The sequence below is a fragment of the Mesocricetus auratus genome, unplaced genomic scaffold, assembly GCF_017639785.1.
Source record: "Mesocricetus auratus isolate SY011 unplaced genomic scaffold, BCM_Maur_2.0 Super-Scaffold_100010, whole genome shotgun sequence".
NCBI lineage: Eukaryota > Metazoa > Chordata > Mammalia > Rodentia > Cricetidae > Mesocricetus > Mesocricetus auratus.
In genome coordinates, this window is record NW_024429194.1 from 76,138,144 (window position 1) to 76,165,630 (window position 27,487).

The 27,487-nt window shown below is 50.8% G+C and overlaps 2 protein-coding genes across 5 annotated transcripts; one reads left to right on the top strand and one right to left on the bottom strand.

Moving 5' to 3' along the window:
* Positions 1–3: 3 nt before the first annotated feature.
* Tubgcp6 (tubulin gamma complex associated protein 6) lies at positions 4–18,170 on the top strand. 3 transcript variants are annotated; one of them, XM_040753993.1, is made up of 25 exons: positions 4–1,061; positions 2,109–2,272; positions 5,376–5,586; positions 5,847–6,020; positions 6,968–7,089; positions 7,894–7,969; positions 8,101–8,210; positions 8,512–8,603; positions 8,697–8,836; positions 9,360–9,509; positions 10,347–10,428; positions 10,517–10,605; positions 10,685–10,800; positions 12,251–12,389; positions 12,632–12,703; positions 12,873–14,526; positions 14,708–14,763; positions 14,880–15,033; positions 15,124–15,292; positions 15,380–15,521; positions 15,656–15,850; positions 15,929–16,061; positions 16,130–16,343; positions 16,418–16,617; positions 16,698–18,170. In XM_040753993.1, exons 1-25 carry the CDS (start codon positions 321–323, stop codon positions 16,787–16,789), a joined length of 5,487 nt encoding a protein of 1,828 aa, XP_040609927.1. In that variant the 5' UTR covers positions 4–320; the 3' UTR covers positions 16,790–18,170. The 3 variants fall into 3 exon arrangements, 1 of the variants encoding a protein (XP_040609927.1); XR_005880060.1 differs by lacking the exons at positions 16,418–16,617; positions 16,698–18,170 and having other exon boundaries at positions 15,656–15,843; positions 16,130–16,270; XR_005880061.1 differs by lacking the exons at positions 15,656–15,850; positions 15,929–16,061; positions 16,130–16,343; positions 16,418–16,617; positions 16,698–18,170 and having other exon boundaries at positions 15,168–15,292.
* On the bottom strand, positions 16,860–27,482 carry Selenoo (selenoprotein O). Of its 2 annotated transcripts, XM_005067082.4 has the most exons (9): positions 26,882–27,480; positions 23,854–24,057; positions 22,553–22,739; positions 21,083–21,213; positions 20,128–20,408; positions 18,484–18,628; positions 17,744–17,929; positions 17,452–17,608; positions 16,860–17,357 (listed from the first exon to the last, which is right to left on the bottom strand). In XM_005067082.4, the coding sequence occupies exons 1-9, from the start codon at positions 27,463–27,465 to the stop codon at positions 17,193–17,195; spliced, it is 2,040 nt and encodes a 679-aa protein (XP_005067139.3). In that variant the 5' UTR covers positions 27,466–27,480; the 3' UTR covers positions 16,860–17,192. The 2 variants fall into 2 exon arrangements, with proteins under 2 accessions (XP_005067139.3, XP_021081109.1); XM_021225450.2 differs by lacking the exon at positions 17,452–17,608 and having other exon boundaries at positions 17,218–17,357; positions 26,882–27,482.
* Between the last annotated feature and the right edge of the window lie 5 nt (positions 27,483–27,487).

A 27,487-nucleotide genomic window follows, 5' to 3' on the forward strand; every position in this document is an offset into this window, starting at 1 on the left:
TGGGCGTGACGTCATAGCGGCGGGAGTCCCAGTTCAGCCGATTTGGGTTTACGGTCCAGCCATGGGACGCGCGCGTTTGGTCGGTAAACTTGTCACGGTCCGTGAGACCCGAGGAGGAGCTCCGGGCGGCGGCTGAAGCCTGGGAGGACGCGGCGTGTGGCCTCTTGCACCGCGAAACCTGAGTTGTGGAAGCCTGGTTCGCAGGTGTGAAGCGACGAGCCGTCGGCCCTGGCCCGCCCGCGGTCGCTCTGGTTTTTGAGAGCGTGAAGTGCCTCCCAGCTGCAAAGTTTACCACTCGGGGGTCCAGGGCTGCTCTGGATATGGCCAGTATCACCCAACTGTTCGATGACCTCTGCGAGGCTCTCTTACCTGCTGCCCAGGCTCGTCCGGGCCAGCGTAGCGTCAACAGGAAGAGGGCAAAGCTGAGCCTTAAGAGGGTAGCCTACAATGCCCTTTTTGCAAATCTTTTTCAAGAGGAGACTCATCAGCGGCAGCCTGACTCTTCGAAGCTGCCAGTGAAAAACAAGGTCCTTATGCTGTCCTTCGATTTGAGGGTGGGCGGCCTGGGGCCAGAGGCCGACCGTTTGGAGGAGCTTGTGGAGAAGCTGGAAGCAATCCCTGGCTGTCCTTTTGTGGAGGTGGAGTCCGTGCTGGACCTCTTGGTTCAGCTGGCAGGGAGCGGCCCTCCTCAAGTGCCGCGGAGGAAACGGGATTACTTCTTTAACAACAAGCACGCGGGCAGAAACGTACCCTACAGCGGCTACGATTGCTATGACCTGAGTGTGTCTGAAATGGACGTCCGGTCACTTATCTCTGGGGAGGAGTATTTGTGTCATAACATGGTCCAGGAGTCACTTCAAGTGATGGAGGCTGCCCCAGGAACTGGCCTGCCCACCGTTGGGCTCTTCTCAATTGGTGACTCTTGTGGTGACAGGTTTGAGAGAGACACCCGGGTCTCTCTCTTTGGTGCCCTTGTGCACAGCCGCACATACGACATGGATGTGCGACTGGATATGCCCCCTGTGCCAGACAGCGCAGACTTTTCTGGACTGGCCATTAAGGTAGTGTTTCTTTCCCTTCAGTATCCCTAGAGGTTTGAAAAATGCCTTTTTTGATTTTTTTACCATGGTAATTCTGGAGAGCTCGTGTCCAGAGCATCAGGTAACCAGATCGTTAGGGAGTAGGAGTTGGAGAGGACTTGCTGGCATGCTCTTGCACAAAAATGGCCTGCTACTCACTTGCATCAAAAAAACAACACACAGCTGTTCATCTTTTACCTCAAGGTTTTGTTAAGTCACTTCTCTAGGGCTGTGATTTAAATTCAGATTAATGAAAATGAAATGCATTCTGTTCTTCAGTTGCAGAAGCCAGGTTTCAGATGCGCCTGGTGTGCATGCTTTTTGGTATACTTTCCCACTTGTAACATGGAGTTTCGCTGCTAGTCACTGAGTATATTGTCAATGTCTTTTATTTTATTACTTTGTAAAGTCTATTAAGAGGACGATCTATTACTACTCAGTTATTTTTTTATATGAAACACTTAGGCTATTTCTAAGTTGAAATGATGCTACAGCAAAATCTCAGTGTACATGTTTTTCCAGGTTTAGTATAGAGTATAGTTTTCTTTTCTCCTGAGTGCTGAGAGGGTGGGGTGGGTAGAGACAGGGTTTCAGTGTAGCTCAGGCTGGCCTCAAACTCATGGAGATCTTCTTGCCTCAAACTACAGAGTGCTGGGATTTTCATATGACTTTATGCTGTTTTTCCTAAAATCAGGTCATGTATTATGTAAAATTAAAAATTTAACACCTTGTATTTTAGGTAAAATTTTCTGTGCAGCTCAATCTGGTTCCAAACTCATAATCCTGCTTCAGCCTCAGGAGTTGCCATACCTGACTAGAAATTGATGGTGGATGATTTTAATTCTTTCTGTGATTTCATTGTGGAGGGGTGCATTGTATAGTACATAGGAACTTGAGAAAAAATAAACTATTTTGCTAGGTCTGTCCCTCTTGGGAATAAATGGATGTGGATAAAGTTCCTGGAATGTTATATCACACTTAGATGAATGCATACACGGAGAGATAATTACTGTTCCCTGTGGTCTCCAGGTCCCACAGATTGTGGATCAGTGGGAAGATGAAGGGTTCCAATCAGCTTCCAATTTAACTCCTGACTCCCAGTCTGAACCAAGCATGACCCCCGACTTGGACCTGTGGGAAACTGTGCTCACATATGAAGCCAGCAAGCGGAGGTGCTGGGAGCGCATTGGATGGTATGCAACCCTTTCTTTGCCTTTAAATGCACTGTGCCTCGGCGTCTTTGCCCCATATCAAGTTTTCTTTGAAACCCCAGGTAGTTGTTTGTAGAAACTTCACTATTGAGGCTGACTTCAGGTAAGCTGTGTAGTGCAGTATTGTCTGAATCCTATGAGGTGAGAGAAGAGGGGAACGGAGCACTCCCCACCCCTCCACCTCAGTGAACTTAACTCTGCAGATCATACTTAAACGGTCCGTCTTTCCACCAAGACTGCCGGACAGATGTCCTAGGGCAACTAGCAAGCGGTGTGGTCTGTGCCTGGGAGATGCTCCAAGAAACTGCATGAGTAGAAGCCACAGGTGTGGTGCCCTCTGCTGGTAGAAGCATCAACCATAACAGCCTTTCCCTGGTATTGGCTGAGCCTGGAGCCACATACTCTGCATATATCTGGGTCCAGGGGTCCCTGCCTTCAGTTCCTTTCATGGTCTGAGTTGGTACCCTTTGGAAACAGCCAGAATGAGAATTGAGGACATGTACTTCACAGACAGTTACTCACACCCCTTTGACTGCTCAGTCTGGGAACCAGTTGGGGAGTACTGAAGTAAAGGTCAAGGCTGGAGGAGCCATGTGTCATCTGATGCAGCCTCTGAGTCCCCACAGGAGCACATGATCGCGGGAGTGGTGAAGCCTTTTGTGTGTAGGGCACTACTTCTATGTGAGAAACTTTCCTACATGTGATCATAGTTGCCCGTTTGGATCCCTCGGGCTGGGCAGCTCTGTGCTGTGTATCTTAAATGGTGTTGGTAGTTGTCTTGTCTTTCAGGGGCTCTTCTGTCCTGTAACTTCATGCTAGGGCTACAGTCCTGTCTTTTTTGTATGAAGCAAATGTTCTCCTTTCTACCAACCCCTTACACATTGAGAAATTGATCTTACAGCCTACTGCTTTGTAAATATTTACTAGTGTTGTTTATCTCTTAGCTTTTCTGGGTCATTGTTTGGGAGGTCACTTAGCAGCTCATTTGTTACCGTAGTGAACACTTCATCCTTTTGGTTCTCTGAAGCACACGATTGGCCACATAGCTCCAGCACAAAGTAGCACTCCAGCAGTGTTTCCTGCAAGGAGGACTATATTCCCATGCTGCTGTTTGAGACAGTGTCTTACTCTGTTGCTCAGGCAAGGATTCTTCCTACCTCAGCCTTTCAGGTAGCTGGTACTGTAGACTTCTCTGTTCCTGTCATCTAAGGGACTTTAATGTAGGGTCTTTTTTTTTTTTTTTTTTTGGTTTTTCGAGACAGGATTTCTCTGTAGCTTTGGAGGCTGTCCTGGAACTCACTTTGCAGACCAGGCTGGCTTCGAACTCACAGAGATCCGCCTGCCTCTGCCTCCCGAGGGCTGGGATTAAAGGCGTGCGCCACCAACGCCCGGCTAATGTAGGGTCTTAAGATGAAGAGCACTACCAGTAACTGGGAGAGAGAATAGAAATACAGATTTGATCATTCATAGGCTCTGGGTTTATGTGCACACCCAGAGGTTATTCATATAGAAATCAAGAAATGGGGCTGGAGAGTTGACTCAGTGGTTAAGAGTACTGGCTGCTTTTCCAAGGGACCCAGATTGGATTCCCAGCACCCACATGGTGGCTCACAACCATCTGTAATCCCAGTTCCTGGAGAGTCCGATCACCTCCTGTAGCCTCAGCATGTATCAGGCGTGCATGTGGTAGTAGACAGAAGTGCAAAGCAACACACCATACATGCATACAAAACAAAACAGCAAAACATGCCACACATACACAACACACCATACATGCATACAAAACAAAACAGCAAAACATGCCACACATACACAACACACCATACATGCATACAAAACAAAACAGCAAAACATGCCACACATACACAACACACCATACATGCATACAAAATAAAACAGCAAAACATGCCACACATACACAACACACCATACATGCATACAAAACAAAACAGCAAAACATGCCACACATACACAACACACCATACATGCATACAAAACAAAACAGCAAAACATGCCACACATACACAACACACCATACATGCATACAAAACAAAACAGCAAAACATGCCACACATACACAACACACCATATATGCATACAAAACAAAACAGCAAAACATGCCACACATGCACAACACACCATACATGCATACAAAACAAAACAGCAAAACATGCCACACATATACAACATACCATACATGCATACAAAACAAAACAGCAAAACATGCCACACATACACAACATACCATACATGCATACAAAACAAAACAGCAAAACATGCCACACATACACAACACACCATACATGCATACAAAACAAAACAGCAAAACATGCCACACATACACAACACACCATACATGCATACAAAACAAAACAGCAAAACATGCCACACATACACAACACACCATACATGCATACAAAATAAAACAGCAAAACATGTCACACATACACAACATACCATACATGCATACAAAACAAAACAGCAAAACATGCCACACATACACAACACACCATACATGCATACAAAATAAAACAGCAAAACATGCCACACATTCACAGCACACCATGGATGCATACAAAACAAAACAGCAGCCGGGCGTTGGTGGCACACGCCTTTAATCCCAGCACTTGGGAGGCAGAGGCAGGCGGATCTCTGTGAGTTCGAGGCCAGCCTGGTCTACAGAGTGAGTTCCAGGACAGCCTCCAAAACAACACAGAGAAACCCTGTCTCAAAAAACCAAACCAAACCAAACCAAAACAAAAAAAACAGCAAAACATGCCACACATACACAGCATACCATACATGCATACAAAACAAAATAGCAAAACATGCCACACATACACAGCACACAAGAATAATCCACTCTGCATGAGGCGTGCCTGTCCTTGTCCTTCCATGACTGGGTGCATGACCTCAGGGCATCTGCCTAAGAAACTATTGCAGCCTGGGGAAAGCACACTTGGCTTTTTTTTTTTTTTTTTTTTTTTTGGTTTTACGAGACAGGGTTTCTCTGTATTGCACACTCGGCGTTTAAGGTCTATGCTGTCCCATCTGTTGATCCCCTTCTCTTCTGTCTTCTTTACAGCCTCCCTGGTCACCGAGAGGAGCCCTACCTCACCGAGGCAGGGAGGGATGCCTTTGACAGGTTCTGCAGGCTATGTCATGGAGAGCTGCAGGCCCTCAGTGGGGGTTTACTCCAGGGCCCCAAGCCTGTGCTGGTGGAAGAAAGTGAGCTGGTAAAAGACTCACTGAACGTTCTGCTAGGCGTTGTTTCTGCTACATTTTCTCTTTGTCAGGTAAGAAGGGCTCACGGCTATCATAGGACCAACCTTGTATCGCTACTATGTACTCTTGCAGAGTAGTACATAAATGTTCTTTTACTGCTGAGCTATCTCTCCAGCCCCTTGGCTACCATTTTGCTTTCAGAACTTTGTGTTTGTGTGTCTTGGACTTGGGAACTTTGGAGCATGTGGCAGATGGGAACATGGGCGAAAGAAATGGTACCACATAGGGTATTGATGTGTGGCCTCTGTAACTCCTTCTCTCTGCTCTGTAGCCCACTCAAGCCTTTGTAGTGGAGCTGGGCGTTCACGTGTCAGGTGCATCTCCTGAGAGCATCAGCAGCATCCTTTCAGAGGTGGCGGAGTACGGAACCTACTACACACGCCTGAGCCATTTCTCTCTACAACCTGTCATAGGCTCCTTGTGCAGCAGGGGCCTAGTGTTCCAGGTATGTCTTTGTGAGAAAGAACCGTGCTGCCTTCCCAAAGAACCTTCGATGCAAACCTCTTAAGAAGCTGGGTGACTTGCGATGTTTTCTTCATCTGTTATTCCACTGGAGCGCTGTGTCAGTTGTATTTGGGCAGAGGCATAGAGGGAGGCAGGTGTGACCATCGAGGGAGTTTGAGGGCTATGAGAAGTGGGTAAGCCAGATACAAGCCACCTGCTCCGCATAGCTCCAGTATTTTGTATGTTGTGTGGCAAGGTGGATCTCCTGTTCTATTGAGTTGATTCTTGAGGTACCCAGGATTTTCTGCTTATTGAAAGACTTGCTGCTGGACTCTTCAAGGATCTTGGCAGCCAGGGCAGGTTGGCAGAGTGTTGTGCAGAAAACATGGGCAGGGAGCAGGAAGTGATGGGGGCAGGTTGCAGCCTAGGAGGAGCTGGGCTACACTGGCCTTTCAAGCTCTGATGTAAGGTAAAGTCAGCAGGCAGAGGATGGGGCACTAACTCACCTGAGGTCTCAGGGGTGTGTTAGATGCTGCATGGGAAAGACCCTCCAGGCAGAAAAGCAGTGAATGGAATCCCTAAGAGGACCAGAGGTTGCAGGTGTTGTAAAATTGGTCTGGGAAAGGAATCCATGGGAGGTGAGGCTGTGGTTCCTGGTTTCCTGGCATGTAGGTAAGACAGACCAAAGTAGATGGACAGGACTTGTTCCAGGGTGACCTTGTCTCAGTGTGATCCAAGGGGGCAAAGCTGCATCTATGGCAGATCCTAGTCCTAACCCATGTTTTCCTCCTGGCTGGGAAGCCATAAATGCCCGCTGCTTGGATAATGCCATAGCAGACTATGGCATGAAAGCACAGCCCTGTTTTGCAGCTCGGGGTGTCCTTCCCAGCCCTGAGTCCCTGACTGTATCAGTGTCCCAGCTGCCTTTCTTCTACCCCTTGTCCGCAGGCCTTCACCAGCGGCCTTAGAAGGTACTTGCAGTATTACCGGGCCTGCGTTCTCTCCACACCACCGACCCTGAGTCTCCTCACCATTGGCTTTCTTTTCAAGAAACTGGGCCGGCAGCTCAGGTGAACCTCAGTACAGTGGCCTAGCATGGGCCTCAGGAGCAGATGTGGGGCTTTCAGGGCAGTGGAGAGCCAGCTCTGCTCCCCGGTGAGGAGGACCCAGAAGAATAGTCCTTGGTTGTCTCAACAGTCCATGCACAGCTGGTTACCACTTGCGTTATGATGTGTCTGCTCTCTGCCTACAACAGTGGCCTTGCTGGGCCCAGGGATTCCTTCCTAAATAGTGATGCAGGGGAGGGAGGGTGGTGGACAGCCTCTGACACTCATGAGCCCAATAGTGAGCAACCAGGCATACTGTCTCCTGGTGCCATCCACTGAGGAAAATTGGGGGTGGCAGATAATATGGGAGGAGGACATGTTCCAGGCAGCAAAGAGCTGGGAAGGTAGAGTCTGGGATCTGGATGGTACGAGTGTGTGTGGGGTGGAGTCATATGGTTCACAGACTGCGGTGGGGTAGAGAGGGTGAGCATTCATGAGGGGCATGGGTACTCATCCTAGTCAGACAAGGTGGTAACCTTTACCAGGCAGAGGTTTCAGATGGTACCATAAGTGTGGAGTTAAGGAGTCAAGGTAAGGATGAGGTGGGGAGGCCCAGTGTGGATGTGTTAGCCCATCTGGGAGGATGGAAACGATGCTAGGAGGGGTCTGACAGGTGCTTGGATCTGGTTTGTTGAAGGTACCTGGAGCTTTTAAAGCCTGTGTAGACCAGTTGCTTAGGGGAAAATGAGTATTTAGCTTACTCAGTCTGAGCTGTTCCTTGGGACCCTGCATTCCTGGCACCTGATCTTATCCAGCTTCTGTGTCTAGGTACTTGGCTGAGCTTTGTGGTGTCGGCACTGTATCCCTGGCGACCAGTGGAGAACCCAAGGCTGTGTTCCCTACTGTGAGTCCTTCCTTTTCTCCAGTGTGAGCTTGCATGCCTCCCTTGAGTTGTGCATTCTTGTCAAGTCTGGTGGTGTGGTCTGCTAGCCATAGTGCCTAGACAGGCATCCTGCTTCTCCTCACTGTTTGTAGGGAGTGAAGCTTCTGTCCTACCTCTACCAGGAGGCCCTGGATAACTGTAGTAACGAGCACTACCCTGTGTTGCTGTCCCTGCTGAAGACCAGCTGTGAGCCCTATACACGGTGGGTGGTGGGTGGCCTGTACTGGCCGTGCCCGGTCTCCCTACAGTGGATGGGGGAAGGCTACACACTCAAGTGTGTCTTGAGTTTTCTATTGTCCAAGATCTACTGAGTGCTGGGGTCTATGTGGGAGCATGCTGGATAAATGGACCTGATAGGTAGGAGACCATACCCACAGCTGGCAGTGTCTCATTTCCTCTGTGAACTGGCCACACTCAGTTGATGATCCTGCCTATCTGCCACACCCACCCGCCGTGCACACCTGTCTAGCTTCCTCTTCCCGCCATGTCCCATCATCCTGCAGGTTCATCCATGACTGGGTGTACAGTGGAGTCTTCAGAGATGTTTATGGGGAGTTCATGATCCAAGTTAACCATGAGTACCTCAGCTTCAGAGGTGAGTAGCCACTGGCTGCTAGGCTGTGCCCTCTGCCTGGGGTCAGGGCCAGTGTAACTGCGGATCATCATGTTCTGTCTGTGTTCTGTCCAGACAAGTTTTACTGGACCCATGGCTACGTGCTCATTTCCAAAGAGGTGGAGGACTGTGTTCCTGTGTTCTTGAAGCACATTGCCCATGATGTGTATGTCTGTGGGAAGACCATCAACCTGCTGAAGCTCTGCTGTCCCCGGGTGAGAGGATACTGCTAGCTGGGTCCCCAGGGGCCTTGTGTGTAGGTGGGAGACCAGGTCTGTCCAAGGACTATGTCTGACTGGTAGGTGCTAGTGTAGGTCCTCTGTAGTGTAGTTTCTGCTGTAGGCCTCATACATGGTATCCCTATTGTTGGGGTACTTGCTCAGTGGAGTCATCCAGGGTTTCAGCTGCCCCCAGATTTAAGAATAAACTTTTCCACAGCCGGGCGTTGGTGGCGCACGCCTTTAATCCCAGCACTCGGGAGGCAGAGGCAGGCGGATCACTGTGAGTTCAAGACCAGCCTGGTCTACCGATCGAGTTCCAGGACAGCCTCCAAAGCCACAGAGAAACCCTGTCTCGAAAAACCAAAAAAAAAAAAAAAAAAAAAAAAAAAGAATAAACTTTTCAAGGAAAAAATGTCTATCCACATACATCACTGAAAACTCAGTTGCAAGGCACTGCTTGTTCTTTTTCCTGGTCTTGGCCATGTACTTACTCACAGAAGGCCTTCCTCTTTGGCAGCACTACCTTTGTTGGTCTGATGTCCCTGTCCCACGGATCTCAGTGATTTTCTCTCTTGAGGAGTTGAAAGAAATTGAGAAGGACTGTGCTGTCTATGTTGGGCGGATGGAGAGAGTTGCCCGTCATAGCTCCATCAGCAAGGAGGAAAAGGTACTTGGCTGTGGGGTTTTGGCTTTCTCTGCACTTCCCTTTACTTCCTGAGGTTCTGGATGTATGGAGCTCCCACACCCCAGTGGTGGGCCAATGTCAGTCTCAACAACTTCTGACCTGGCGCCTAATTGTCAGTAGGGGCAGCCAGGCAGACTCAGGGGTAAGAAGTACTGGGTGTGGGGCATATAAAGCAGAGTGGCTGTTTCTGTTGTCCCTGTTCTGGTAGTGTGTTTAGGTGGGGACAACCAAGGTACGTGGCTGTGTCAAGGAAAATTGTAATAAATCTGGTGACAGGTATTCAGAGCAGGGACTTTGTCCTTTTTTTTTTTTTTGTTCCCAAGTCTGGGTGGCCTTGCCTGCATTCCAAGTTTTACCAACATGGGTGGCTCCATTTGGAAAATCCAGGCAGCAGGGCCTAAAGTTCCTCCACTTGAGTATTTACAAATAATGGGTGTGTTCCTGGCAACAGCACCATAATTCTCCAGTGTACTCTAGGACAAGAGATTAGTGATTGGCCAGTGCCGATCTCAAGAACTGTTTCCTGCCTAATGGGCAGCAGGAGACACCACGCAAGGACAGACTCAGGAACGGGAATGCTCCATAGGCCCTTCCTTTATCTCTGGGTACACAGTTACCTCCTAGTCACTGCTCAAGGAGGAGGGAGGCCTCCCCATCTCCGCAGCCTTAGGTGATGCATCACCTGCTAACACTCTGTATGGGTTGGGAAGGGCATGTGTTAACAGTGACAGCAGCCGGTTGTTGTGGATAGCTACTTCTCTCCACACTATCCTAGGAGAAGGGACAGGGCAGTAAGATGTTTTGCCTGTTGTCTTTTAGGAATTGCGTATGGAAATTGCAAAACAAGAACTGATTGTCCATGCTCGGGAAGCAGCATCTAGGGTCCTGAGTGAGCTGAGTGGTGAGTGTAGTTCCAGATCTTTCTTCCGCTCTGCTGGGACCTCTGCAGGCGCTTCACAATTGAATATGCCTCTCATCTTCTCTTGAAGACCGGCAGATGTCAGAACAGATGGCTGTGGACACCAGGAAGCGAGAGCAGTTTCAGCGGCTGAAGGAACAATTTGTGAAAGATCAGGAGGTGGGTGGGTGGTCTGGGTTCTGGGTGGTTCTGGCTCCTAGACTCTGATTTAGTAAATGAGGCTGTCTGTGTTGTGTAGCGACGACTGGCGGCCAGACAAGAGGAGATAGATGATGACTTCAGTTATGCCCGTGAGCTCCGTGACCGGGAGAAGAGGCTAAAGGCCCTGGAGGAAGAGCTGGAGAGGAAGGCCAGGTAGGACTGACGGCAGCAGGCCCCACAGTGCTGGTTCAGTCCCAACTAGTGCTGGTTATTTTACTTGGCCTCATTTTCCTTGATGCTAGGGATCAATTCTAAGGCTCCAATGTTGCTAGGCAAGTGCTCTAGCAGTTAGCAACATCCTTTACTTGTCATTTTAGTTTTTAATGTGAAAAATTACCGATCTATGTCAAAACAAAAAGACTAGAAAGGTTGATGGACCCGGATGCTGTCGTAGGCTAAGGAGTTAGAGCCCTTAGGTTATGCTCTGGAGTGCAGTCCCAGTACACACAGTGTATTTGGTGTCCTGACTCTTTATTAATACTATTTATTTTGTAGTGCTATGGAATCAACCTTGGGCCTTGTGCATATTCGTAAGCACTACCATTGAACCAAATCCCCACGGTCTTGCTGTGTGGCCAGCTTGCTTTTAATGTGCAGTCCTCCCGTCTCAGCCTTCCTAGTGCTGTGGTTACAGGTGTATGCCACTTCACCTGGTTTGTTCATCTTAAATGACATCCATTTTTGTTTGTTTGTTTTTTCAAGACAGGGTTTCTCTGTAACAACACTGGCTGTCCTGGAACTCTCTTTGCAGACCAGACTGGCCTTGAACTCACCTGCCTCTGCCTCCCGAGTGCTGGGATTAAAGGCGTGTATTTTTTTTTTTTTTTTTTTTTATTTAAACCTGCTCCTGGCTGAACAGAGCAATGGGCCATTAATCTAGCTTAGTTCTTGAGTCTGTTTCCCTTTGTGTCATTAGTTTGTCCTGAAAACTGGCTCATTGTTTCAGTGGAAGGCTTTTATAGAAGGGACTGGACTGGCTACATCTTGTATGGTGCCCTTGGAAACCGTGCTGTCCAGCCTTAGATACTGTTTATAGAGGAAATAAGGGGTTTGCCTGTTGCATGTGCTTTGTGCATGCATACATGTGAGTAGATACTCTGTTCACATAACAGGGAAACCAGGCATGGAGGCCGTGTTCCTGACTTGGCCAGCCAAATTGGAGATGGTGCATTGTGTTTCAATGCCTAGTAGTTGGAGGCTTGGAATCCTTGGGTTTGCATTTTGTTCTTTTTGACAGTTTCCAGTTCTCTTGAGTTTGAACTTACAGATATCTACTATGTCTACTATGTAGTAAAGAAAATGTGGCCAGGCTCCATTGGACTGGTCATCAGCCACCTGGTTATTCTCTTGTCTCTGGCCATGTACATTTTCCTTCTGGTAATTTGTCTTAACAGCATTTGCCAAGTACCATGGGGGCTTCTGTCCATTGGAGCCTTTCAGTGTGGTGGGCAGCAAGGTCCTCCGAGAGCCGTCTGTGGTGGTGAAGATGGAGAGCAGGAGTCTGGGGAGAGAGCCTGGATGGAGAATCATCTTATGCTGCGTATGCCCACCAGATGGTGCTGAGTGGCTGTGGTGACCATGTCCTCTCTGTATGTGGCTTCAGGCAGGCGCTGGTTGACCATTACAGCAAGTTGTCTGCAGAGGCAGCTCGCCGAGAGCAGAAAGCTCTGTGGAGAATCCAGAGGCATCGACTAGAAAGCGCTAGGCTTCGGTTTCTCCTAGAAGACCAGAAGCGCATTCAGGTATGGCAGTGGGGTTGGCTTCCAGCTCTTGCACACGGTTACGTGCTTATGTCAGCCTGTTGTGTAAGGGTGCAGATGGTACTGGCTGAGGCTCAGGCTTCCAGCCAAACGGGGACAGTGAGTGGGCAGCAGGGCCAATGGCATCTCTGATGGGGAAAGATACTGTGTGAAGGCTGTGGTGTGTACCAGCTTTGCTGGTCACTCAGAGCTGCTGTCTCTTTTCCTGTTGGCTTGACTTTCAGGAGATGCTGAGAGACATGGAGGCTCACCAGTCCCAGGAGCCACCTAGAGTGTTCCCAAGCACATGCTCTCAGGTAATGGGCTCTAGCAGGATCTTGGGAGCCCTACTGGGACTGTGAGGTAGATGCTCTGGCTTGGTTGTCTTATATCCCTCAGCACTTAGTAGGTGTTGGTCACTGTTGCTGAGCTCACCTTGGGGAGGCGAGATTAAATTGGAGGGACTCAGTATGTACTGTGTTTCAGATCACATCTCCATGTCCTGAGCATGCAGCTGAAGGTCGCAGCTGTGATCTGGGGTCCACAGAACTGCAGTGGGATTGTCTAAGTCCACCCGGCATATCAACACCGTCGGCCCTCAAGTCTGCAGCAGAGGGAGCTGATGACTCTGGGGCTGCACAGGCAGAGGAAGTCGGGCCATTCTCTAGTGGTCTCAGCATCACAGACTTTCTGCCCACGGGCCCTGGGACTGAACAGCCTATGGACAACACTGGAGCTCCCTTCTTAGAGGCGGCACTGCAGACTATCTGCTCAGACCTACCCCCTATAACTCCTGGGCCAGCACTCACAGCAGCTGGCCCCCAGCCTACCCAGTCAGAGTATGATTTCAATACCATCCTGAGGCCAGCTCTGGCTGCTTCCTCTTCACCAGGATCTTTCCAAGATGTCCAGAATGGTTTGGACAGTGAAAAGAAGCATGTACTGGGGGACATGCCCACAAAACTGAATGCATGTGTCCATGACATGCAAGAGACTTTGCCTGGCTCACATCCACTCAAGCATGTCACTCCTGAGGAGGGGAGCGTCCAGCCTGTAGGGGAGCTCATTGAACACATGTCAGGGATTGTTGTCCCTACAGAGAGTCTTGCTTCTGGAATGGCTCCTTGCCAGCAACTTAGGAGCATTTCCAGATGTGTGTCAGATGCCAGCATCCAGCAGGGGGACAACATGTCAGACGTGGCTCTTCCTCAGCCACAGTGGAGCATCCGTGGACATGTGTCAGAGGCCAGCATTGGAGTTGGGGAGAATGTGTCAGAAGTGGCTTCTTCTAGGCCACGGTGGAACGTCCATGGACATGTGTCAGATGCCAGCATCAAGGTAGGGGAGAATGTGTCAGATGTGGCTTCTTCTAGGCCACGGTGGAACGTCCATGGACATGTGTCAGATGCCAGCATCAAGGTGGGGGAGAATGTGTCAGATGTGGCTTCTTCTAGGCCACGGTGGAACGTCCATGGACATGTGTCAGATGCCAGCATCAAGGTGGGGGAGAATGTGTCGGAAGTGGCTCCTTCTAGGCCACGGTGGAACGTCCATGGACATGTGTCAGATGCCAGCATCAGGATTGGGGAGAATGTGTCAGAAGAGACTCCTTCTAGGCCACGGTGGAATGTCCATGGACATGTGTCAGATGCCAGCATCAGGATTGGGGAGAGTGTGTCAGAAGAGACTCCTTCTAGGCCACGGTGGAACGTCCATGGACATGTGTCAGATGCCAGCATCAAGGTGGGGGAGAATGTGTCAGATGTGGCTCCTTCTAGGCCACGGTGGAACGTCCATGGACATGTGTCAGATGCCAGCATCAGGATTGGGGAGAGTGTGTCAGATGAGGCTCTTCAACCAGATGGATGTACTCAGCCTCCCTTGATTTTGGAGGAGCCCTTGCCAGAAGCTGAGCCCGACCTACTCAAGCCGCATCAGGGTTCTCCTGCCCATGTGTTCCAGTCAGGCCTTGGTGCGGAAGCACAGAGCCCTGCTCTGGAGTGTGGGGCACAACTTCCTGGAGAAAGAAAGCCTACCATCTGCTCTAGCCGTGGCAGCACAGAGGAAGGTAGCCTAGAGACCAAGCCCCCTGCTGTGGCTGAGCCTAGCACACTGGGAAATGGCATCCCTGAAGAGACAGGTGAGAGCGGCAGTGGTGGTCAGGGCACACTGGAAGGCAGAGTCTTCTGTGATCGTGGTTCGTCAGCCAGGACTGAGTTGTTGCTGTTGGGGTTCTGGAGGCGTTCTCCGGATTAGCCTCACTGTCCCCTCAACAAGTACTGGGCACTGATGGCCCTCCTGCCTATTTTGTGTCTTTTCAGGTCCAGGGAGGAGTAGGGATGCTCAAGACCTCTCTCCGTGGCCACCAAGCTCACAGGTCAGGGGAGCATGTAGGGAATGTCCCACATGCCCATTTCAGCACAAGCGAAGTCGGGGGACAGGGCTTAGTGTCCTGGGTCGGGATGCAGTTCTTTGAGCTTGACCTCTTTTTAGGAAGACGCAGCTGTCCCAAGCAGCCCAGGCTCTAGTGAGGAGGTATCAGACATAGAGGCTGAGGCCAGACGCTGGAGCAAGGAGCAAACCTATTTGGCAGACCTCACAAAGCTCTACCGTCTGGAGCAGTACCCGGACAGCTACGAATCCATGTGTGAGTGGGCCAGCTACAGTGGGCTGATAGAGGCTGGGGTGCTCTAGGCTAGCGTATCCTAAGTTTCAGTGAGTCTTTTGTTTCCCACAGCAGAGCCTCCTGTTGCTCACCTGGTACACCACATGCTTCCCCAGGCCTTTGCTTTCCCTGTGGACCCTCAAGTTCAGTCAGCAGTAGACGAGACTGCGGTGCAGCTAAGTGAGCTGCTGACGTTGCCTGTGCTCATGAAGCGCTCCCTCACAGCACCTCTGGCTGCCCAGTGAGTGCTGCCACCTGCCCAGCTGTAGCCACCTGCCCTTTCCTGCCTGCCACCCTAACTTCCAGCTTCTCCCCCCCCCCCCCCCAGTGTCTCCTTGGTGAACAAAGCTGCAGTTGACTATTTCTTTGTGGAGCTGCACCTGGAGACACATTTTGAAGCGCTGCGGCATTTCCTGCTGATGGAAGATGGAGAGTTCGCTCAGTCTCTTAGTGACTTGCTCTTTGAGAAGGTAACTCTAGAATCAGGCTGGATGTGGGTGGCTGCTGACCCTAGCACCATGGTGACAGTGCTGCTTGTGCAGAACTTGGGTTGCTGGACAGGGCACAAACCTGGGACTCCTTGACACATTGTCTCTTTACTTAGCTTGGGGCTGGACAGACACCCGGGGAGCTGCTCAACCCATTGGTCCTTAACAGCATCCTGAGCAAGGCACTGCAGTATAGCCTCCATGGGGACACCCCACACGCCACCAATCTGTCTTTTGCCCTCAAGTACCTGCCTGAGGTGTTTGCTCCTAATGCCCCGGATGTGCTAAGCTGCCTGGAGCTCAGGTACAAGGTCAGCAGTGTCCTGCTGTGGGTGGATACGGGGAGGTGTGGCCTGCAGCTGCAGGTGCTAAGTAGAGCTTCCTAACAGGTTGACTGGCCCCTCAACATCGTCATCACCGAGAGCTGCCTGAACAAGTACAGTGGCATCTTCTCCTTCCTGTTGCAGTTGAAGCTCATGGTGTGGACACTCAAAGACATCTGCTTCCACCTCAAGCGCACAGGTGAGGCCTGGCCTAAGTCCATTCCATGTGTGTCTTCAAGTTGATGCTCACCCTCTGTTCTCCAACAGCCCTAGTGAGCCACACAGCTGGCTCAGTGCAGTTCCGCCAGCTGCAGCTGTTTAAGCACGAGATGCAGCATTTTGTGAAGGTCATCCAGGGTTACATCGCTAATCAGATCCTGCATGTCAGCTGGTGCGAGTTCAGAGCCCGCCTAGCTGTAGTGAGTGACCTGGAGGAGATCCAGCGGGCCCATGCCGAGTATCTGCACAGGGCTGTTTTCAGGTGAGACAGGCACCTGGACTTGGGTGTGCCCAGGTCATGCTGGGCACACCACCAGCAGCTCTACCCTCCTCTAGGGGTCTACTGACAGAGAAGGCAGCACCAGTCATGAACATCATCCATAGCATCTTCAGCCTGGTGCTCAAGTTCCGAAGCCAGCTCATCTCTCAGACCTGGGGCCCAGCTACTGGCCCCCGTGGTGCTGAGCACCCCAACTTCCCACTCATGCAGCAGTCCTACAGCACCTTCAAGTACTATTCCCACTTCCTCTTCAAAGGTGAGCCCTCCTGCTGGGCGGGCTGCTGGGGTGGCAAGGCACCGGGTGGGCAGGAACCTGAGACTTGGATACCTCTCCAGTAGTGACCAAGCTTGTGAATCGTGGCTACCAGCCTCACCTGGAAGACTTCCTGCTTCGCATCAACTTCAACAACTACTACCAGGACTCCTGAGGACAGACAGGATCATGGTGCTGCATCCTCCTTTGACCTGGCTGGGGCTCTTGGGCAGGAAGCACAGACAGACCAGAAAAAGCTGCTTTATTTAGAGGCTTGAGAGATTTAGCAGGTGTCAGGCCCAGCCCTTTGGGGCAAGATGCACCAACAGGCTACAAGGCTTATTTAGCCGTTTGCATCACTTACAAGCATGAGACTGCAATCCTATACTGGCATGAAACACTGGCTGGGGGTATGTTGAGTGCTAGGCCAGAGCAATACTGCCAAGGTGGAGTCAGACAGAGACGGGTCAGGTTTTGACTAGAGATCTCTGCCATCATGGAGAGACCATGAGGTCTCAGCAACTCGGCAGCACTGGGGATGCCTCAGCGGACTCCAGGTGAGGAGGACACCAAGGCCTTTATGAGGATCAGGTTACACAGAGTTCTGCTGCCCAGAGGGGTGGCCTGCTGCTGTAGGAACACTGCTCATCAGTGGTCCTTGCCGCTGCTTCCAGGCCTGTGGCCTCAGTTGCCGCTCCTTCACTGTAGTAAGGAGACTCCAGCAGCTTCAGGACACGTCGCACCTAGAGAACAAATGAGAGGAATTGGGTGAGCGGCATATTTAATGACAGACAGCTCTTTCTCCCAGGGACACAATTGGCACAGGTGTGTGCTTGCCTCAGCAAAGTCTCCGTTTTCAGCAGCTTCAATGGCATTCTGTGCAATGTAGTTCCTTAGGACGTACTTGGGGTTGTTGGCATGCATGATGCGCACACGTTCTGCCTGCCAGGCAGCAGTGTCTCCGACACCCTCCTTCTCCTTGTCCAGACGAGCTCTGGAATCATAGCCCTAGCTGGGATTTTCCAACAAGAACAGCTTGCTCCGTGAACCCCAATTCAGCGCCATCTGTAGCCACTCCCTTGTGCCACTGGCCAACGAGCCAGGACAGGTGTCCCTAGAAGCTGCCTACCTGTACTCCTGAAGCCAGGTTTCCCAGTGGTCTGTGTTCCTGCTCTGCAGTGCAGCGGGGCTCAGCTGTTCCAGCCGTGACTGCTGTTCTACACGCTCTAGCTCCTTTGTGACATTTGCTTGAGTGCCAATGAGTGCAAAGAGCTGTGGGTTCGACTGTGCAAGCATCAGCATCATAGAGAGCTGCCTGCAGGGAGGGGTGGCATGGGAAGTATCTCAGCTAGGGGCAGTAAGCAGATTTTGTCTTGCTGTGAGGCTGGCTGCTTTGTAGGTAGCCACAAGACTCAGGTACTGAGCCAGCTTCCAAATTGCAGTTAGCTGAGGATGGTCAGGGACCATCTAACCCAGGTGTTTCCACCAAATCTCAAGTGTCATTTCCTCTTAATGGCTACTGCTCCATTCTCCACTAAATTCCTTTTGCATGACCAGCCTCTGGGTTGTTATTTGAAACCTGTATGCTACTACCATCATTTCCCACGTCTCTGGACACGGGCACACCCTGTAGGAGATGGAATGGGAAAGGCATAGTCTGCTTGTCATCTCCATCCCAGTCCATCTGTGTCCTGCCTTCTTCATGCTAGTGCCCTGGTCCTTGATGATATAGAAATGTGACCTTACTGTTTCATGCCCAGGGATGGGGCAGCTGCCATGCCCCCAGTGTACCTGTGAAGGACTCTCATTGGCAGCCTCCACCCTCCCTGCTGCTCCCTTTCTGAAAACAAATTCCAAGGGTGTACTCACCGGGGATCCATCTGGGGTCGGAAGGCAAGCCGCAGCTCTTCCAGAGAGGCACACTGGGAGATCAGCCTGGATAGGAACTCTGCTGACTCTGATGGTTCAGCTGGGAAGGAGCTCAGCAGATAGAAGGTGTTTGTGAAGTCAGCACCTGAAAAACGAGCTGCTCAGGTGCTGGGAGGCAGATGCTGACTCCTTAATTCCTCCCAGCCCATTTCCTTAGCCGCCAGACATCTGTTACAAATCCTTTGTAGGCCACCTGAAAAATGGATTGACATTGACAAGAACTAAGGCTAGAATGGGACCCCCAGTCACAGTGCCTGCCTAAGGCATCTTGACACACCTGATATACTGTAGCTGTCAGCCTGACCTGGCAACCATTGTCACTAGGAACTATGCAATTCCTGAGCAACATATAAAAAATAAATGCAAAATGAGGGCTGGTAAGATTGCTCCACGGACAGTGGTGCTTGTGGGGCCATACGCATACTCACCTCACATACAGAGTAATTAAAAAGGCCAGGCACTGTGATGGCACACATCTTTCATCTTAGCACTCCAGGGACCTGTGTAGCCTCTCAAGTATGAGGCTAGCTTGGTCTACAAAGCAAGTTACAGGGCTACACAGTTAACCATCCCTGCAATGGAGAGGCAGGTTGACAGGATGGAGGAAAAGATGTGATTCAGCCTGTCTATAATGCCTGCTTTAGACTCAAAGTGTTGAAAATGATGAAAGCAATCCATGCAAACAGGATCTACAGAGGCTGAGGTAGCAGCATATGCCTCTAATACCGCAGCAGGCAGATCTCTGTGTTCAAGTCCAGCCTAGTGCACTCTGTTCTAAAACAACCAAAGCTATATAGAGACCCTATCACAAAATAAAAAGAGGCTGGAGTGATCATACTAACACAGGCAAAAACAAGCTGGGCGTGTAATTCCAGCATTTAGGAGGCTGATGTAGGAGGAGCACAAGTTCAAGGCCAGCCTAGGCTAGAGTCTCCAGACAAAAAGTCTACAGTTCTAAGACCAGGAACAAGCCGGGCGTTGGTGGCGCACGCCTTTAATCCCAGCACTCGGGAGGCAGAGGCAGGCAGATCTCTGTGAGTTCGAGACCAGCCTGGACTACCAAGCGAGTTCCAGGACAGCCTCCAAAACCACAGAGAAACCCTGTCTCGAAAAACAAAAACAAAAACAAAAAAAAACCAAACAAACAAAACAAACAAACAAACAAACAAACAAACAAAAAAGACCAGGAACAAACCAAAAATGCCTACTCTATAGTCACTTCTACTATATACTGTATGCTGTATCCAGAAAAATTGGGCGAACTACTGAAGCAGGGATTCAAACCAGTAACTGCATACATTTTGAAAGTAGCACTATATGCAACAGCTCCTAAGAAAACCCAAGGGGATCATTGCCCCAGACACTGGATATTCTGCATTAAAAACAGAGTTACATTCTGTCACATGCTACAACACAGAAGAACTTAGGGATCTTCTGTGTAGTAGAATAAGCCAACCAGACAGATCCTACTGAGGTTTCAAGAATAGAGCTGTTGGGGTAGGTAGATGGAGAATATTTAAAGAGACAGTGTCAGTTTGGGAAAGAGTCATGTAAACGGGAACATGGCAGGGCTCTGCGGCTCACCAGTCAGATGCATGGTCTCCAGAAGCTTGGCCACAAGTGTCACATCCCCTTCCAGCTCCACTCGAATAAGGCCCAGCTTCTTACGCATCTTCTGCAGATAGTGTCTTTGGAATTCGCTGTCAAACTCCTCAGCTAGGATGGTCTCCGCCAGTGCCAGTGGCAGCTCAGGCTCCAGCGCTTCCGCCAGCTTCTGCAGATTCCACTTGCACACCTGGGGCTGCTTGCTGTATGTGTAGCGGCCAGCGCTGTCTGAGGCGTTGCACACATGATCAGGGTCATATCTGCCACACAAGAAAGTGCCATCAGAGGGGACATGCGTAATGGCAGGCTCCCGAGGAAGACTCATGACCACGCCTATGGTGACACCACTCTTGCTGCTGTCAGGCCCTGTGGGCCCAGGCCAAGAACTCTCTAGAATGCCTGTACTTTCTTCTGCCTATACAGAACCAGTTGGCCTCAAGGCCCCGGAGAAAGCTCCTTGAGGCTCGGAAAGACTTAGGCCACCAGGTATAGCTCATCCTGCTCCACCCCTCCCTATACCCCTACTCCTTTGATCCACTTACAGCCTGGCAGTAGAGTGACTTGTTCTAACATGCTAAGACGTCATCCTTGTTTGTTCAAAACACTACAGGGAGGCCAAGTATGATGGCATACTCCTCTAATCCTATCATTCAGGATCCTAACAAAGGAGGATCACAAGTTCAAGGCCAGCCTGGATTACATAGTGAGTTCCAAAACACCTCCTTGGTTTCTGCTTGTAGGAATGGCTGACCAGACACTGCTGGGAATGAAACACTGAAAAAAGGCACATGAGCAGCACGTAGGCCCCACTGATCCCTGCTCCTCTCCCATACCCATGGTCCCTGTGCTGTTGGTGTCCATCCCTCCCTGTGAGGGACAGTTCCTACAGGCCAACAGGCAGAAAGTCTATCACCTGCAACCTTAGGAGTATTACCTGTCCAGGAAGCCAAAGGGTCCATAGTCAATAGTGAGCCCCACGATGCTCATGTTGTCCGTATTGAGCACCCCATGGCAAAAGCCAACACACTGCCATTCAGCCACCATCCGTGCTGTTCGTCGTGTCACCTAGAGTAGGACAGGCTCTGGTTGCTCCATCCGTGTGGTCCCCTCCAAGCCCATCTGCCCTTACTCGTGCCAGAACACCCAGTGCATCTCCTGGATGCCAGTGGACTTCTTTAAGTGGTTCTCAGTCCAGGGTCCTCTACAGCCCCTTTACCACTCAGGGTTTCAGAAGTATGTTTTGGGTGAGTTGCTTTATATGGGCCTAAGTTCTGTTTCCACCACCTATTCTTTTATCTGCTACCCATTTAGGATAAACCACAAAAATCAGCAACACACACTGAGTCCCAGGAAAATACCATACTGTCAGGTAGACCAATCTGGGTTGCTATTTCCTAGATGTTGCTATCCTATCTTCATACTGGGTGCTATATGGCCATGCCACCAACTGCTCACCTAGTGACCCAATCAGAGACAGCCCCTGAACATAACGTTCCAGGGTGGCTGGGAGAACAGGAGCTCAAGAGCAAGACTGCACCGCAGCCCCACTGCCCAAGCAAGCCTTTGTTAAGAAGCACAGAAGATCCTGGGAGGGAACCAGTTGTACTGGCCTTCCAGTTTCACGACAAGGACAGAAACTTAAAGCAACAGTGTAAGCTGACCAGATCACCCACCTGTTTCTGTGGGAGAGCATAAAGGTGAGCCTCATAGCTCCTCCTGGTGCTCTGTGGCTGTCACACCACATCCCCAGCAACTGTGCCAGAGGTGGGAAATAGGAGTGATCTGGTGTGGGACAAAGCCCTGTGGACTCATGCTTGGGAGTATTATTCTGCTGACCAGCAGCAATGACTTGTAGTATCCTAGCCCAAGCCACACAGAAACAGGACTGTACTTGGCCCTTGCTGGGGGAGTTCATGTCTCTTCTCCCCAAGTTGAGATACTGGGTTGGGCTCATAGACCCACGCAGTAGGTCCAGCACTCAATGGTGATTCTGTCCATGTGTCCTTCCTCCCAAGACTAGCTGAGCCTCCTGGTTCTTGTAGGTGTATTCAGCACCAGGTGTCTTAATGCCAAAGCATCAAAATGTCCCAGTGTGGTGACACAAGCCTTTAATCCCAACACTCAGGAGTAGAGGCAAGTGGATCTTTGAGTCTGAGGTCAGCCTGGTCTACATGTAGCAAATTCCAGCCTAGCCAGTGCTACTTAGTAAAACTGTCTTAAAATAACAAAAGCCCTGGTTCATGAGGTTGAGGGAGATGATGGGACCTGAGGGCAGCAGCAAGGAACAGAAAAGGACAGGGATACCAGATAAAAGTCTGTCTCTGGCCACAATGACCATATTTGGCAACAAGAAGTACTCAACCCAAGGCCAATGGGGAGGGCCAGTGGGAAACCTTCTGCCTACCTCTCTGAAAAAGGCAGCGTTCCTCTGTATGTTGTCACTGTCGCAGGTGTGGGCAGCCTGGATTTCAGGGTAGAAAGAGCTGATGACGTAGTCGAGCATCTGCACTCGGATATCATTTCGTCCCATGCTAGGGCCTGCACGCCCTGTGTGCTCATCAGGGGACTTAAAAATTTCAAAGGAGCCAAATCTGCAGGAAAGACCCCAGTGTTCAGTAGGTCAGAGACCCCATCCCTTTATGAGGAAAAGAAACTCCAGCATGGTTACAAGGCCTTTTAGCCCTACAATGAAGAGCACACTGAACAGACAAAGCAACACCCAGCCAGAGCATAGCCAGACCTCTGAGTGACAGACATGACTTAGTTTAGTCAACGGCCAGCCAGTTAACCTCTGGTTCCCATATCCTGGGAGGCCCATTAGGCCCAGACACTGCCATTGCTGTCTACTTTGCCAGATCTAACTCCACACAGGGTTTTCTGTATACCCCACATACTGTGAGGACAAGCAGGGTTGACTCTACCACAGACAATGTACGAGTGCAGTGTCTTAGCAGGGTGACTGTCCCACAAAGGACATCATTAGTCATGTATGGAGACAGGGTTTCTCTGTGTAGCCCTGGCTGTTCTCAAACTCGCTCTGCAGACCAGGCTGGCCTTGAATTCAAGAGATCCAGCTGCCTCTGCCTCCCGAGTGCTGGGATTTAAAGGCGTGCACCACCATGCCCAGCTGACTTTTTTTTATTGTAACTGTGTTGCTACTGGCAACTGGTGGGCAGAGACCAGTGGTGCTGTCAACATTGTACAAGGGCCTCTAGGGTGCAGTAGTTATCATCTTCCCAGAGGTCAGAAAAAGCCAGAGACCAACAGTGTGCCTTGTGTGAGGGTGTGGTGAGTATCAGATGACTAACTAGCCTGGCCATGACAGGATGGAGAGCCATGCGAACACATTAGCCACCTCCTGGCAATCCCTCATTCAGACAGCCCCTGAAGTGGGGGACGCCAAGCTAAAGCGGGGGAAAAAGGAGTCTGCCAGGAGGGTGTAGGCTAATGAGTCACTGGAAGAGTAAGGAAAAAAAGCTACAGGAGCCCACTTATGGTGGCACTAAATGAGGCCATTTCCTTGTGAAAATTCTATATAGTTCTTGGTCAAGGGGTATCAAGAGGCATCTGGGGCTAAATCCTGACCACAGCCAAGTGCTGTTGCTGGTTCATGAGCTGGGTTCAAGATTCTGGCTGCATAAGCATGGATCTTCTATGAGCTATGAGCAAGTGTGCGTAGACAGGCCTAATGGACCCCGGCATTACCTTATAAAAGTGGGAGCTATACGCAACACAACCGTGCACTTTTCATATTTTGGATTACCATCATAGAACACGTCGCGAATCACTGTGGACTGAGATGTGACGCAGGCCCCGGCCCTCGTGGTGGGGATCCCCAGGTGAAACATAGCTTCACTGCACAGGAACTCACGGATGCTTGACCGCAGGACTTTGCGACCATCAGCCTGTCTGAAATCAAACACAGGCCAGGGAGTCAGTCAGGCAAAGGTTATTCCGGACCATGTTTCCCAAGAGCTTTGGTGTGGCAATCATATGACTAAGGCTAGGTGAAGAGATACACTTCAAATCTGTAGTTTGTCTTCAGGAGTATTTTACAAAAAAAACTCTTCCAATAATCAGTGTATACACACAGACACCAGCACTATCTGCAGCAATGAAAATATGGAAAATCACTGTGTGGTGGTTTGAAAGAAAACGGCTCCCAAAGGGAGTGGCACTATTAGGAGGTGTGGTCTTGTTGGAGGAAGTGAGTCATTGTGAGAGTGGGCTTTGAGGTCTCTCTTGCTCAAGCTTCCCTTGGTGTGACAGTCAGTTGACTTCCTGTTGCCTGCAAAATGTGGCACTCTCAGCTCCAGCACCATATCTGCCTGCACACCAATGCGCTCCCCGTCATAACAGACTGAGCCTCTGAAACTATAAGCGAGTCCCTTCAATTCAATGTTTTACTTTACAAGTGTTGCCGTGGTTATGGTGTCTCTTCACAGCAATAAAAATGCTAACACACACTAGTAAGCTGTCACTCAGAGAAGGACACCGGCTCTGCTCCAAGCCCAAAGGGCAAGCAGAAACTGTTGCAACTGTAGCATAGTAGGTAGTGCTGCAACAAACCACTGTTGGACATGTGGCATGTGCCACACCCCTAAAGGAAACAGAACTGCATGGCTACAAGTCTACATGACTCAGCAGGGGCTACAGGGATCTAAAGAATAAGATGGGACAAGAAAACTGCATTCTATGGGTAGTTGTGTACCTTGAACTCTCTCTACACCCTGGGCCCGTTTTGTTCTTAGCATAACATAGTACAATATTGGGAGCCCAGCACACCAGCAACCTGGACAGGTTACATCCATAGCCCCTCCTTGAATGAGGGATGCCTTGGATGCGCTACCCGGAACCAATCAAACCAATATTATGTGCAGCCCTGCAATCTCAGGACATGGAAGACAGAAGAATCAGAAGTTTAAGATCAAACTTGGTGTGGAGGCACATGCTTTTATTTTAATCCCAGGACTTGAGAAACAGAGGTAAATGGATCTCTGGGAGTTCAAGGACAGTGTAGTTTATGAAGCAAGTTTGAGGACAGCCAGGGCTATGTAGTGAGACCCTGTCTAAAAAAAAAACCCCAAAAGACAAAACAAAAACAAAGAAGCCCCACAACATAGTCCATGCTAACACAGTTGAAGTCTAGTAAATGTGATCTTAGAAACAAGTCAGATGTCCTGTGAGCTCTCTTCTGGCAGTTACCCCCTCCCATCATTGCTCTGTGACCATGTGGCAATTCTGGCTTCTCTGTAGTGACCCTAATCCTGGGCAGGAAGGTAGGCTGCTTTGCACAGGACTGAGTTCTTGAGTAGAGTTCTTGAGCTTACCACAGGGGCTTGTCTTGAAGCCCTACATCCAAAGTAGTGGGGAGGCAGGGCAAGGAGGCCAGGCCTCCATCTCAGGACTCCAGAAACCGTGATCTCACAACTGTCTCCACCCTCAGCCTGAGGTCTTGGCAAAGCATTGAGGTCAGGGACCCTGACAGACAAGTATGAGACCTAAGCAAGGGTCACAGGGATCCCTGATTTTAGCTGGCCTCAGGTGTGGAAGCATCAACTAAAAATAAGTATAAAAAGCATCTTTCATGACAGGACATGTGGCTCAGCAGTAGTCTAGAACGTGAGATTGGTTCTTGGCACCATGATGGGATATAGCAAAGCCTTTCAGCATCAAATTATCCTGACAAAAGGTTAATTTTTTTCCTTTTTTTGGTAACTGGTGAACAAAAATTATCAAAATGAAGACGTTTAAGGCTGCTCGCAGAATGAGCGGGGCTCTGGAATGTGGCATCTGCCTTTCTTCCCAGGAGCAGACACCTCTGAGAAGGTTGTTCCAGGCCAGCAGTAGAGTGTAAGACCATAGGCATGGAGCACAGATCAAAAGGCTTTCTAGTCTGAGACAGACACAGCTTGGTGGGGGATGGTTGGCAGGTTAGTGGCTGGAGGAAGAAAGGCAGGAGTGCTAAACCACAAAATCCCAACTTACTATCTTTTAGTCACTTAACAAGCATCCGTACCAATCATGTAGTGACAAACAGGGACAGAGCCCCAAGTGCTGTCTGGACCTGGGTGGCAGGACTTGGCTAGAAGCTTCTTTGGGCTTGTCTGGATTTGGACAGGCCTGCCTTGGACTGCCCGTGTACTCCCCACAGGAATCCAAGAACTACCCACCTTTTGGTGTGTAGAGCTTGGGAAATGGTGACAGAGGGGGTGGGTATGAGAAAAGACTGTCCCTCCAGTGCTCAGACGGTGCAAAGAGGCCTGCTAGAGTCTGGGCAAGTTGGGGAAGCAGATTGCTAAGTAGCATGGGAAAACAAGTGCCTGGACACCAGGCCAGCACTTTCACTGGTCTCTGGACAAGATACAGCAAACAGTATCATTCCTGGAACTGGCTCCAAAGTCCTGGGTGTCTTTCTGACAACACAACTGACAGCCATTAGAGGCGTGTTCCTTCTACTTCACGTGACAGAACAAGCAGCTGGCGAGAGACTTCTACAGTGTGTCAGCCAGAAGGGGGCACAGCCCCTAACTTTCTGTTCTCCGTTTTGCCACCCGGCACCTCCCAGCCAGGCCTCTTTGCCTTCCTCCACAAAACCCTTTGCAAAGACGCTCCACCTTCTACCTCCTACCCCCTCCACGGAGCTTTTCTGGGCGCACAGCTGTCCACCCGGGGCGAAAAGCGCCACCGAGCACCTTCCCGTTTCACCCAAGCGCGCGCGCGGGTTCCGCACCTGGAGAAGGGCGTGGGGCCGGCGCCCTTGAGCTGCAGCTCCCAGCGCTCGCCGGCCGCAGTGCACACCTCGCCCAGGTACATGGCGGCGCCGTCGCCCAGCTGCCCAGCGAACTGGCCGAACTGGTGTCCACAGTAGCAGTGCGCGGCGGGCTCGGCGCCCGGCAGCAGGGCATTGCCGCTGAAGAAGAGCGCGGCTTCGGCCTCGACCTCGGCCTCCTCGCTCGCCTCGAGCCCCAGCAGCGCCAGCGCGGGCATCGACAGCGCCACGAGGCGCGGCCGCTGCAGTGGGGCGGGCCGTGCACGGCTGAAGCAGGCTCCGGGCACCGGCCGCGGGGTGGACAGGACGTCGTCTGGCCCGGGCGGCGGCGTCTCTACGGGCAGCGCGCGCAGGGCGCGGTTGTCGAAGCGCAGCCCCGCCAGCCAGCGCGGCGTGGGCTCCATGGCAGCAGCCCAGGCGGACCGGGGAGCGGGCGACGGAAGCGCTAGGCCGACGGACTGCGGTCGGGTTCGGGCAACCAGCGAAGCACCGAACGCGGCCCTGAGAGAGGCCATTCGCCTCACCGCCGGAAGCTCGCTCGCCATGACCGGAAGTTCTTCCCGGCCC